General features: G+C 45.2%; 1 protein-coding gene across 1 annotated transcript; it reads left to right on the forward strand.

Annotated features, from left to right (window-relative positions):
* Nucleotides 1-974: 974 nt before the first annotated feature.
* Nucleotides 975-3,541, forward strand: LOC140398379 (cyclin-dependent kinase 5 activator 1-like). The gene has a single exon (XM_072486999.1). The coding sequence runs from the start codon at nucleotides 1,738-1,740 to the stop codon at nucleotides 2,644-2,646; it is 909 nt and encodes a 302-aa protein (XP_072343100.1). The 5' UTR covers nucleotides 975-1,737; the 3' UTR covers nucleotides 2,647-3,541.
* The last annotated feature ends 10,592 nt before the right edge of the window (nucleotides 3,542-14,133 follow it).

Below are 14,133 nucleotides of genomic sequence, written 5' to 3' on the forward strand. Positions count from 1 at the left end.
TCTTCCTTTTCAGGTCACAGTCTTCTGGATGCTTTGATTGAACCTGCCTCTGCCAGGCTCTTATCAGAGCATTCCAGACCCCGACAACTCACTGCATAATATCCCCCCCCCCTCCCCCCCCCCCCCACCTCCCTATCCTGCATGATCAACTTTAGGACATCAGTGAGAGATGTGAATTAGTATTGAATTCACCCAAAACACAGATAAAATGAATCTGTTCTGATCTGAAAAAGAAGTATTTGGGCTTTTCACAGTGACATAACATTTTACAGTCAAATTAATACATTTGAAGTTGTAATGTATGCGGCGTCACAGCCAATTTGCACATAGCAAGCACTGAAATGTAAATGCTGGAAAAACTCAGCTTTTGGCAAGAGAGATGTTGCCAAACTGCATAGAATCCGTACAGTGCAGGAATAGGCCATTCAGTCCTTGAGTCTGCACTGATCCTCAGAAAGAGCACCCTACCTAGGCCCACTCCCCCACCTAACCTTTGGACTCTAAAGAGGCAATTTTAGCATGGCCAATCCACCTACACATCTTTGGACTGTGGGCGGAAAGTGGAACACCCGGAGGAGACACACTGCAGACACAAGAAGCAAGTGCAAACTCCACAGTCACCCTAGGTCGGAATTGAACCCGGGTCCCTGGCACTGTGAGTCAGCAGTGCTAACCACCGTGCCGTCGTGCAACCCAGAAACCTGCTGAGTTGTTCTAGCATTTTCTGTTTTTCTTTCAGACTTCAACTGAAAAAAGGGGTTTTGCTTTTGTAAAGCAGAAATATGTTTTTTTTAGCTATCCAGTGGTCAGGATGCATTCATTGCTCTTCTTAGAAAAACTCATTTAAACTGAACCAGGACTACAGTGGCGGCAAAGGGGTTAAGCGACATGATAATCAGCTTCCCCTATTTGGTAGGCGTTGTGTGTTATGACTGGTCCTCCTGGAGGGAGGCGGAGTGTGTCGGTGAGGCAGAAAAAAAAAACAGTTTCAGTGAGGGAGCAGCAGATGCAGAACCAGAGAGAGATACGAGGGGGAAGAAAAACGACCGGTATCCAGGGAGGGGAGAGGCAGTGGGAGAACGGCACGTAACATCCTCGGGGGCGAGAAAAATAAGCCCCTCTTTTGCTCTGATCGCCGTTCTAACCGGAAACCGAGGCTGGCCCGTCCTCCCAGGGCAACATGCAGCTGGGAAAGCGACCCCCCGCTTAGACACGGAGACAGAGACAGCTCACCCAGAGGGACAGGGGCGAACGCTCAACTGCCGGAGATACACAACCCGGAGGAGGCTTCATTATTGTAACCGGGGAAGGCAGAGGAAAGACGGAGACTGCGATCGAGCCCTGCCCCTTTCTCCCAGAGGAGGAAAGAAGGCTTTTTGTCTCGTCGACTCCTTGTTACTTGGGGCAAATTGAGAGGCTCTGCCATTTTACTGCAGAGTGCTGCCTGGTCCAACACTGACACATCGCCATTAACCTCATTGCTGCTAGGGGTGTTGGTTGGGGGGGGGGGGGGGAGAGGACCGGGACTTTTAAGGGACTGGAGAAGATTCGGATGAAGCCCTGCGGTATTTTTATTTTGCGTTGGAAAGGACATCTGTAAAGCCTGGAAGAGGCAGCTCCCCATCCATCGCCCAGCCTCTCAGCGAGACCTGCCCAGTGTCTGCAGCATCCATCCACACATTCTTCGCCATCCACAGGTCCAGCAGCACCTGCCCCCCGGCAGCCAGCTCCCCAGCCATGGGCACCGTGCTGTCCCTCTCCCCCAGCTACAAGAAGGCGCCTCTCTACGAGGATGGCTCGGCCAGCGTGGGCCAGTACACGGCCGTGCAGAACAGCAAGAACTCCAAGGAGAAGAACGGCAAGCGGCACTCCATCATCTCGGTGCTGCCCTGGAAGCGCATCGTGGCCGTGTCCAGCAAGAAGAAGAACTCCAAGAAGGTCAACCCCAACAACTACCAGAACAACGTGACCCACCTCAACAACGAGAACCTGAAGAAGTCCCTCTCCTGTGCCAACCTGTCCACCTTCGCCCAGCCGCAAGCCCCAGTCCAGCGCACCAGCCAACAGCTGCCCAGCAGCAAGAGCAACATCTCCTCGGTGAAGACCCCTCACAACGGCAGCGTCAGCTCCATCTCCCCCAAGAGAGTCATTGTCCAGGCCTCCACCAGCGAGCTGCTGAAATGCCTGGGCGAGTTCCTGTGCCGCAGATGCTACCGCCTCAAGCACTTGTCCCCGACTGACCCTGTGCTGTGGCTCCGGAGCGTTGACCGCTCCCTGCTCCTGCAAGGCTGGCAAGACCAGGGCTTCGTGACCCCGGCCAACGTGGTGTTTGTTTACATGCTGTGCCGCGATGTGATTTCATCCGAGGTGGCCACCGAGCACGAACTGCAAGCGACCCTGTTGACTTGCCTTTACTTGTCCTACTCCTACATGGGCAACGAGATCTCTTACCCCCTCAAGCCTTTTCTGGTGGAGAGCTGCAAGGAAGCCTTCTGGGACCGCTGCCTGAGCATCATCAACGCCATGAGTGGCAAGATGCTGCAGATTAACGCGGACCCCCACTTCTTCACTCAGATCTTCGCCGACCTGAAGAAGGAAAGCAACCAAGACGATCGTGGCAGGATCCTCATCGGGTTAGATCGATGACTTGATTTCTTGTCTGTCTCTCCCCCCCACCCCCAGCCTTAGGAGGGGGGGTTGCTACTTCTTATCAGAGACACCGACACTTTAATACATCCACACCGAGAATCGACCAGAACGTAAATCGGCCCCTCGATGCACTTCTGAGTGTACAGCGAGTGTACAGCATTTTCTTTGTGTCATTGGGGGTCCAAAACAAAAGGGATTTATTTCCATGCTGCTAAAAAAAAGAAGTGTTTTAGAACAAATTTAAAACCCGTCCTGCAAAAACGGCAAGTCCCCCCCCCCCCCTTCTCTTTATCTCTCTCTCTTTAAATTGCTACAGTGGTATTGTGCATGCAAACGTGTCTTGTGTGTCCCTGAAACCTATATTAGTGCAACTGACTAGCAACAATGGAAAAGTCCACGCGGCGGAAACACACACACACGCGCACCAAGGAAAATATTGAGTATTTGGACATTTTTTGGGGACTAAATGTTTTAAAGAGGTATTTATCAACATGGAGACGAAAGGATTTTAAAAAACAAACAAACGTTTCCTCTGTTTTCTTCTTCGAAAATCAGGTGACGGCGGAGCCTGCAAGGATGTGCCATTTTCACACGGAAGTCTTTTCGGGAGAGACTTCGAGCTGTACATTTTGAAAGTGCTAATATTCTGAAAATGTTTCCCAGTGCAATTTGTTATTTAAGGAAAAGAAAATCTCTGTTGACCAAACGGTGTTATCTGTTGTACGTGTGTATGGTGTATGTTTGTGTGTGTGCGTGTATGGGTGGTTGAAATTGAGAATTTTGGTGTCACAATGCTGTCAACAGCGGTGGCTGTGTTTTATGTTGATTTTTTTTAAATTTCTATTTATTTTTGTACTGTGATGAATAAAATGCACTGATCATTCATGACTGACTGAGCCTGTTTGGGAGTTTTATTTCAGATGACAAGGTGCAATGTTAAACAAATCTCATAGAGCTGGACTCTTAATTAGTGACAATGTTTTTTTTAAAAAATGTCTTAATTTTTAATTTAATTTTGCAAGAAAAAACTTAGTATTTTTATTCTAAGGCGATACAATGAACTGGTCATTTGTGCTATCTCCCAGTTTATTCATCAGTAATTCAACCATTATTGCCATTGTATAATTACTTTCTGCATCCTTTTTGTGTACAGATAATATTTACATTGATCATGAGTGTCGTAAAGAACTATTTGCAATTTTATTGTCTTTATTAATATTCCTGTGCCTAAAATTTCAAATTGCTGCTAAATCGTTTTTTCAAATTACTGGCGCAGTTATCGAATTCTCCCTCTCAATATATTTATACTTGTCACAAATTACCCTCGAAGGAAATGGCAAAGAAGTAAACATTAAGCTCCCTTCAAACCAAGGAGGCCTTTATTTTCCTCGACTGTTTCAATTTGATTGACTTTACAAGATAACAGTAACCGACCAAAGCAACATTATGTTGAATCATCCCTATGTGAGGTTGAGATATTTTTCATATGTGAAAGTATGTGTTTCTAAATTGGCGTGTATCAACCATGCCTCATTCCTTCTCCAAGGTCAGTTCCCCCCCATCCAACAGTGAAACGGGGATCAATGCTAATAAGGCAATAGGGATCATCATTTGCCTCAAAACAGGCAAATGCAAGTTGTATTCATTCAGAGAAAATATACAATTATCTTGTCATCCATTAGTGAGTTTGCAATTCTTCCCAGCTAACTGCATTTATTCTGCCACTTTTTAAATGACTGCTTAAAATTTTTTTTTTAAATACCCAGTTTTTTTTCCCCAATTAGGGGCAATTTAGCAAGGCTGTCTCACCTACCCTGCACATCTTTGGGTTGTGGGGGTGGGACCCACGCAAACACAGGGAGAATGTGCAAACTCCACATGGACAGTGACCTGGGTCAGAATTGAACCTGGGCCCTCGGCACCATGAGGCAGCAGTGCTCACCACTGCACCACCGTGCCGCCCGAAATTACTGCTTTTCTAACACAGGATTCCAATCTTCCTGAGCTGGTGAGGTGGGAAAATAACATTAAAAAAATTATTATTTGAATCGCCTGAAGAACCTAACTCTGCATCCTTTCTATAAATTCAGATTCCATGCAGAGTGTTTAAGTGCATAGCAAATTGCCCATCATTAATTGATAATTGTTTTTTGTGCAGGAGAGGGAGGCAAATTGAGACATTTACTCTGTGAAAATATTGAGTGGCCAGAACCTGCAACAACATTGTGACAGATGACATAGGAAAAAATATTGGGAATGTTGACAACAACTTATATCTATATAATACACCTAAACCGTCCCACTGTGCTATAAAGGAGCATTAAATAAAATAGGGCACAGCACTTTACAGTGTTAAATGGTGCGGCAAGAGCGTGATCGAAAAGTGTAACACAAATTAGGCATTTCTATGATTTTTAACATATAAATACAGGTGTACATACTGCATTGACTAGGTACCTCTATTTAACCAGATATTTTATCTGGTTAAAATAGCATTTTTTCTGTTGACTCCCAGGATCCTGTGTGCAATGAGCCTGTTTCCTATTGGGTATTAGCCAGCATCAAAATTATCCCTAATTTGTTGCTGAATTGGCAGATGTGGGAATGTTACAAAGTTACATCCAAATTTTTTGTCTCAGGTTGGGCCTTAATGTATATTGCTGCAGCAGTGTTGATGGTAGAACAGAGGAACTAAAATGGGGAAGTGCACTGATAGCCTATCCTTGGTGAGCACATTCACCAAAGGTCAGTACCGTAGTAACATAGGCAAAAATAACCATGATCAATAGAAATAAGTCAATATTTGTTTATCAGTTTAAAATTGCAATTGTAACAGATAAACTGTAGGTTATGCATGGAGTATAAAAGATAAAAACAAAAAGTCGCTTAGCAGGTCAGGCAGACTCTGTGGAGTGAGAAAACTGAGCTTATAACCTTTCATCAGAGGTTCCACACATTTTAGGTTTTGCCATTGTAAAACAATAGTGACTACATTACAAAATAACTCATTGCATGTAAAGTGCTTTGGAATGTAATAAGGATTTGAAAAGATTTTTTTACAAAGCAAGTTCTGGTCCTTTATGAAGGGAAAAGGGAGGTTGAAAATAACCTGCCAGAGTTCCTGCTGTTTCCGATGGTCCCTGTTGGCAACTATGTGTGTCTGAATGTCAGGTAAAGATAGGATTGGTTTTGGCTATAATGTCCCCTCCCTTCTATATAAGATTAATGATACTCTGTCCATTCTCACAGGTGGAGCCAAATACCCAGCTTGAGCTCCCATTTGGAGTAAAGGAGGGGGAAATGGAATGAAAACTCCCCCAAAAATCTCAAATCAACATTGCTAAATTGATATCTGGAAGGATGCTTATTGACCTCTGACCAAGAGCAGGTAGCACAGTGGTGAGCACTGTTGCTTCACAGCACCAGGGTCCCAGGTTCGATTCCCGGCTTGGGTCACTGTCTGTGCGGAGCCTGCACGTTCTCCCCGTGTCTGCGTGGGTTTCCTCCGGGTGCTCCGGTTTCCTCCCACAAGTCCCGAAAGACATGCTGTTAGTTAATTTGGATATTCTGAATTCTCCCTCCGTGTACCCAAACAGGCGACAGAATGTGGTGACTAGGGGGCTTTTCACGGTAACTTCATTGCAGTGTTAATGTAAGCCTACTTGTGACAATAAAGATTATTATATTATATATTATTATAAGAGAACTTTAGAGACTGGGACTCAATATCAACCTCATTGTTCCATAGTTACATCCAACATAGCCAAAGCTGCATGTTAGTTTGTGGGAGAGCCAGTAAGATTGTCATGAGGAACCATCAAGCAGACAGGTCCCAGGGCCAGTGGATGTAAGAAAGTCCAGTTGATGAAGTCTTGCACCGAGAGCTGCAAGAAAAATAAAAGTTGACACAAATGTTCTATTTTGATTGAGCAGAATGGGGAAGTTATGTTGATAGGAACATAGGAGCACCATAGGAACAGGGGTAGGCCCTTCAGCCCCTCAAGCCTGTCCCGCCATTCAACCATTCAATTAGATCATGGCTGATCTGTGGCCTAACTCCCCATACCTGCCTTTGGCCCATATCCTTTAATATTTTTGCTGAACAAAAATATATTTCAGATTTAAAATTAACAACGGTTCTAGCTTCAACTTATTTATGAGAGAAAGTTCCAAATTCTACCACTCTTTGTGTGAAGAAGTTCTTCCTAACATCTCTTCTGAGGTCTGGTCCTGATTTTTAGACTACGCCCCCCTAGTTTTAGAATCTCCAGCCAGTGGAAGTAGTATCTTACCCTATCTTTTCCTGTTAATATCTTGTCTTTGATTAGATCACCCCTTAACCTTCTAAATTCTAGTTAATGAGTATTGAGCAGGGCAGACCTTCACAGGTACACTTGCATGTTTGATGTCCATATTGATAATAATCAGGTCACTCCTCTGAAATTTGGCATTTCTAAGAGGTTTTTGCCAAGTTATTTATATTATAGATTTCCCAATATTAATGTGCAATTTCTGTCTGTGGGAATTCTGTCCACCATAATGATGTGTTGCGAGTTATTTATGTTGTTTTGATGGGGCCCCTGATCTCCACTGTATGGAACGAGTGTGGCAATAGCTGTACAGCATCACTGGAAGTAACTTCAATATGTTTTTTTCTGAATTTGGTCATTAATCCCATGCACTGGGACCACTTAAATGTTAATTCGGCCCACACCACCCTGAGCACCATTGGACCTCTGTGACCACCAGATCTCCCCTCTCCCCAGCATCCAATATTAGCATGGGATGTAGTGGCATTGTCTCTAGACTAATAATCCAGAGACCCATGGTAATGCTCTGGGGATCCGGGTTTGAACCCACCACAGCAGATGGGGAAGTTTGAATTCGATTTAAAAAATCATGATGACCATTGCTTTTTCTCACAAAAGCCCATCTGATTCACTAATGCCCTTTAGGGAAGGAAATCTGCCATCCTTACCTGGTCTGACCTATATGTGATTCCAGATTCACAGCAATGTGGTTGACTCTTGAATGCCCTCTGAAATGGTTTCGCACTCAGTCCAAGGGCAATTAGGGATGGGCAATAAACACTGGCCCAGCCAGCAATGCCCATATCCCTTGAATGAGAAATAGAAAAACAACATGATGCCCTTTTGTCCTTTGAGTATTATCTCTGTAATTTGTTCCCCTTTTCTAACAGATTAGAGCAGCCGAGATTATGCAGAACAGAGAAGGGATGGATATTGTTCATTATTGTCAAATTACTCAACACATCCTAGTGGCCTATGCCTACTGCATGGTTGCGTATACTTCCACATTAAGTGTCAGGTGTTGAAAATGAAGTAATGCATTCTACAATGTTCTACTCCTTATTCTATTTTGTAGAGCATTATACCATGTTGAATTGCCTCAGAATATTTCCCATTAGAATATTATCAAATCTGTTAGTGCTACTTGTGTCCCAATAAATGTTCTTCAGGAAGGACATGCTGCTGTGTCAAAATACTAGTTATAGGCAAATGAAAAGAATGGTAGGATACCAGACCAGATCCCAACTTTTGTTAGGTTACTGATGAGAACCCCAAACAAATTTTACTTTGGAAAACTCTGAGGAAAGGATACGTCACCCCAGCAGTGATTATTCTGACCAATAGGTATCATTGATTCTAAAACAAACTTTAATTTAGACACAGAATTAACCATATTAACATCAAGTTAATATTACAATTATCAGTTAAATGAATCAAGTTCTTAAATAAAAGGGAAAACTTTAACTTTCTATCTACACCTGCCACTAATTCCAATTAAGCAACCCAATAGCGTTCAAATTCCACTTATACATAAAGTTAACAAAACAAGTTATTTGCTTATCTGTGTAAAACTTTGGGGAGAGAGACCCTTTCAGGAACAACCTGAAAACCTCTGTCTTGTCAGACTCAAATCTGGCAAACTTCTCAACCTATTAGCATTTGGCAAAACTGCCAACTACAGACAAAGCTGGCTCCTCTCATTAATTATATTATCTGTATCCAACTAAATGTCCCATTATCTGCTTACCGAGGACTAAATACAACCTCTCATAAATTATCCACTGTCCAGGGAATCTCCAGCAATCAAAACAATATCCCATTAGCCATCCCCCTGTAAACAAGTAAATGGTTAAGCTCAATCATCATCCTTTAGGACTCCTTGATTACAGCTTTAGCAGGTGCACTATCTGTATGTATTTCAAATCAGGGGTTTTAATAACATTGCTATCACAAATGGGAAATATATAACAATTTCTACATTCATCACACCTCCCACTTAAAAAATGTACCAGCCATATGAAAAGATGGTTTCATTTTCCAAAGCCTTTTCACCTTTAAATATTACTCATTACTAAACACTACGATTGCACTATATGATGCATATCTCATCATATTTATACTTGCAAATTTGAGCATAAGTATAGTACATCTGACTTTCTTTTCCAACTCTGAACATTCCATTCTTCTTACTCCTAAGCTATCTGTAACTTCCCTGAATAACTTTGACATAAAATTGGATCCCTGATCTGATTGGATTTTTTTTGTAGTCCGTATCTAGTAAAGAATTTAGTCAACTCTTCTACAATCCTCTAATCTGTAATATTTCTTAATGGGATGATCCCCAAAATCTAGTAGTCACATCCATTATGGTCAACAAATATTGATTGTGAGGGCAGCACGGTGGCGCAGTGGGTTAGCCCTGCTGCCTCACGGCGCCAAGGTCCCAGGTTCGATCCCGGCTCTGGGTCACGGTCCATGTGGAGTTTGCCCAATCTCCCCGTGTTTGCGTGGGTTTCCCCCCCCCCCCACAACCCAAAGATGTGCAGGCTAGGTGGATTGGCCATGCTAAATTGCCCCTTAATTGGAAAAACTGAATTGGGTACTCTAAATTTATTTAAAAAAAACAAAAAACAAATATTGATTCCCACTTTTCATCTTAAGAAGGGGTCCCACGCAATCAATTAGGATCCTAGTAAAAGGTTCCTCAAATGCCAGAATGGGTATTATGGGTGCTGGCTTGATTACCACTTGAGGTTTTCCTACCACCTGACATGTGTGACAGGTATGACAAATATTCTACTACATTGTTATGCAGTTCAGGCCAATAAAACTGTTTTTGTATTTTTGCTTGAGTTTTCCTTACACCTGAATGACCCCCTACTGGAACATCATGCTCATCCCACAAAATCTCCTTTCTATAACCCACTGGTAATATCACTTGATGAACTTCTGCCGATTTCTCATCTGCCTGAATATGTAAAGGTCTCCACTTCCTCATTAATATTATATCAAATGTAATACCACTCTGGTATTCACTCATATTGCTTTCTGATACAACTGTTTTATCTTTGAATCCTTGTGTTGTAATTCTGCCAATTTTCCTGAACTGAAGATATCCGCTTCACCCTCCACCTGCTCTTGTTCTTTATCAACCATCTGACCAAAGATTGTTTCTGATAACTGGACCTCAGCCTCCATATCCTCACTCCTTGATTTATCCTCCTCCTGTCTCAACCTGTGGCATCGTGAACACCCCAGGATATGCTTCCTGCAACACCTCAGTTGTTTTACTTTCCATCAGCTTTTCAACCACAGTAGGAATCACGCCCACCTATGAACCAGCTATATAATTATCCAGGATAAACTGTACCCGTGAGAAAGATACATTTTTCTATTACTCCTCCACCACTTCACCACTTTTCACTGGACTCTCTAACCTTATCTTACATAATGGAATAATACACATTTCACCAGTAATCCCACATATTGTCACCTTTTCTGGCAATACTCCTTATGTACATTGCTCCTTATCTCTCATCACTAAAGATTGACTGCCCCTGAATCTCTTAAGATCTTAACCTCCTTACCCTATTCCACCTTTTACACATGAGTAAACCTTACTCTCCCAAATAACATCTTTAAAAGATCTGACACCTTCTTATCATCCAACCTCTGAAAAGGCTGTAAACTCTTCAGCTGCAATCATGGTTTATTTTTTCACTTTGATAAACCCCACTGGCTTATCATGTTTTAAAGAGTCTGCCTTCCCAGTACTTTTCTTAAGTCACCAGCACTGCGACTTTGTGTGTCCAACTTTATTACAATGAAAACATTTCAGTTTTCTTAACTCTCTTCCATTATCATAAGTTTCATTTTTAACCCAAGGCAAAATCTCTTTAATATCTCCAATTAGACTTCTTTGTCTTGACTACCTGTGGATTTCTCATGTCCCCAGTTTCTATCCTTTACAGAATGAAATTGATGTTGAAAACTAAACCTTGATTTATAACTAATTCAAAATTAGCTGCCATTTCTGCTGATTATCTAGCAGCTTTAACTCTTTGCTCTTCCACATGAGTTCTCACTCCTGTGGCAAGTTAAATTCCTGCAAAATAACAATTTCCCCCAAGAGCTTCATACATTAGGCTTGTTTTTAATGCTCTTACCCACTGATCAAAACTGTTTTGTGACTTCCAGTGACGGCCATGGAGTGAGTGGTCGCACATTTGACAGCTCCTGTTCAAGGTGGCTTTTTTGAACCTTTTCCCCGTTTTGTGGGTGGATCTTTAACTGAAAGAAGATGTAGGGGTGACTGAAGAAAGTTTAACTCCACTGTTGAGGCTGGTGGATGGATCCTAGGACCAGAAATGGAACGAAGAGAAGGGAGCAGTTGGAGCAAGAGAATCTTTGTGCGGCACAGGTCAAGATGGCGGAGGGTAAAGGGCATGTCCTGTCTGCCCAGTCGTCAACGGAGCAGCTGGTGAACTTCTTAAATGAGAAGCTCAGTGACAGAGGAGGGAAGCCCAGGAAGACTTAGCCAAGGCAGCGGAACTATTAAAAGTGGAAATTGATCGCGTGGAACAGAGGCTGGATTCCCAGGGTCAGGCTATTTGGAAAGTGGAGGAGACGGTGGGGGAGCACAAGGAGCAGATTGCCTCATTGACGGTTAAGATAGGAGTGATGTAGGAGACCCAGAAGCGGTTAAAGGAGAAGGTGGAGGACCTGGAGAACCTCTCCCGGAGACAGAATTTAAGAATCGTGGGAATGCCTAAAGGCAGTGAGGGCGCGGATTCTGGCTCATATGTAGCCAAGGTGCCAGAGATGTTGATGGGGGGGGAGACCTTTGATTGGCCCCTGGAGGTCGACCGAGTACACAGAGCTCATCAGTATGAGGAAGCCGCAGGCAAATGAGCCGCCAAGGCAATGGCGGTGCGTCTTCACCGGTTCTTTGATAAGGAGAAGATAGTGAGATAGGTGAGGCAGACGAGGACGTGTACCTGGGAAGAGAACAAGCTTCGGGTGTACCAGAAACTGGGTGCAGACCTGGCAAAGAGGAGAGCCGGGTTCAGTCGGGTGAAGGCTACTCTCTTTAAAAAGGGGATGAAGTTAAGGATGCTGTACCCGGCCTGCCTCTGGGTGACTTTTAACAGCCAAGAACTTTTAACAGCCGAGGAGGCAATGGAATTTCTGAGAGACAATGGACTGGAGAAGGAGGACATTGATTGAACTGTGGAGGAGGGGTGAGGAGATGTTTTCTTTTTCTGTGTTTTTCGTTTGTTGGTTGTCGGAGAACTTTTCTCCCTTGAGATGTTTTGGTGGATTTGGTGGCGGGATGTTTGGGGAGCATCGAGGATGAGTGCACCTTTTTTCTTGTCTACTTGTTTGTTACATGGAGGCATGTGAGCAGAGGGGGATAGGAATTAGTGGGGGGTAAGAGGCTCAGTAGTCTCGGGCAGAGCCTGCCAGGCTTGCTGGACGGGCTAGCTAACGAGAGCACAGTGGAGGGTGGCCAAGTGGCTAGCACAGAAGAGGGGGATAGGGTTGTTGTTTTGTTCAGGGGAGGGAGGGGAGGGGGGGGGTGGGGAGAGGGGGCTGCTGCCAAAGCTGTGTTTGCTGTGGCGCAGCAAGAAAAGGAGTGGTGATGGTGGCCATCTGAGGGTGGGCCTGGAGGGTTGCATGGCACGGGTTGGGGGCTGGCCCAAGAAAGGATATGGTTGATCGGCAAGGGCAGGGGGGGGGGGGGGGGGGGCGGCATGCCCCCCCCCCAACCAGGTTGGTGACATAGAATGTGACAAGCATAGCTGATGATCGGGGACTTTAACACGGTCATTGAACCAGGTTTGGACCGGTTGAGCCCGAGGTCGGGGGAGGGTGTCGGCGGTGGCGAAGGAGTTGTAGGGGTTCATGGAGCATATGGGGAGGGGGGGTGGACCCGTGGAGGTTTGGGAGGCCGAGGGCAAAGGAGTTTTCGTACTTCTTCCATGTGCACTGAGCGTACTCTCGGATTGATTTTTTCGTGGTGGACAAGACGCTGCTGGCGGGGTTCCTCGACTCAGGTTACTCGCTGATCATGATTTCAAACCTCACCCTGCACTGGGTGGATTTGCAAGTGGACCGAGGGAGGGCCCAGCACCCGTAGTGGAGTCTGGATGTGGGGTTGTTAGCAGATGAGGAGGTGCGTGAGTGGGTGAGGGCTGCCATCCGAGGGTTTGTGGAACTGAATGATGCAGGTGAGGTCTTGGCTGCCACACTGTGGGAGGCACTCAAGGCAGTGAATAGGGGGCGATCATAATGATCCAGCTGCCTAGGGAGAAGGAGGAACAAGCAGAGACGACAAGGCTGGTAGACAAGATTCTGCAGGTGGACAGGAGGTCCTCGGAGGCCCCGGAGGCAAGGTTGTTGAAGGAGAGGCAGAAGCTCCAGATGGAGGTTGGGCTGGTGTTCACTGGGAAGGCAGTGGGGCAGTGGCAGAGGGCCAGAGGGGCAGTGTATAAGTACAGGGAGAAGGCAAGTATGATGCTGGCCTACCAACCTAGGAAGAAGGAGGCGGCGAGGGAGATTGGAAGGGTAAAGGACGGGAGGAGAAGAGTGGTACTGGATCCAGTGGGGGTAAATGGGGTATTTGAGAAGTTTTACAGGAGGCTTTATGAATCGGTGCCCCCGGCCGGGGTGGGGTGGGGGGGGGGGGGGGGGGGGGAGAGGGGGGGGGGAATGTGGCGGTCCCTGGATGGGTTGGTGTTCCCCAATATGGAGAAGGAACAGGTGGATGGGTTGGGCTGGTGGAGGTGATAGAGAACATGGGGGCAATGCAGGCAGGGAAGGCCCCGGGCCCGGGTGGGTTCCATGTGGAATTTTATAAGATGTTTGGGGATGACCTGGGGCCCCTGCTGGTGAGGGCATATAATAAGGCGAGGTAAAAGTGGGAAACCCCCCAACATTATCCAGGCATCCATATCCCTAATACTGAAAAACGATAAAGATCTGGAGCAGTGTGAGTCCGACCGTCTGATATCGTTATTAACTATGGACACTAAGTTGCTGACAAAGATCCTGGCTTCGCGTTTCAAGGACTGTGTGCTGGGAGTGATAGGGGAAGACCAGACGGGGTTTGTGAGGGGAGGCAATTGTCGACGAATGTTAGGAGATTATTAACTGTGATAATGATGCCACCGGA

The sequence above is a fragment of the Scyliorhinus torazame genome, chromosome 21 (genome assembly GCF_047496885.1).
Source record: "Scyliorhinus torazame isolate Kashiwa2021f chromosome 21, sScyTor2.1, whole genome shotgun sequence".
Lineage (NCBI taxonomy): Eukaryota > Metazoa > Chordata > Chondrichthyes > Carcharhiniformes > Scyliorhinidae > Scyliorhinus > Scyliorhinus torazame.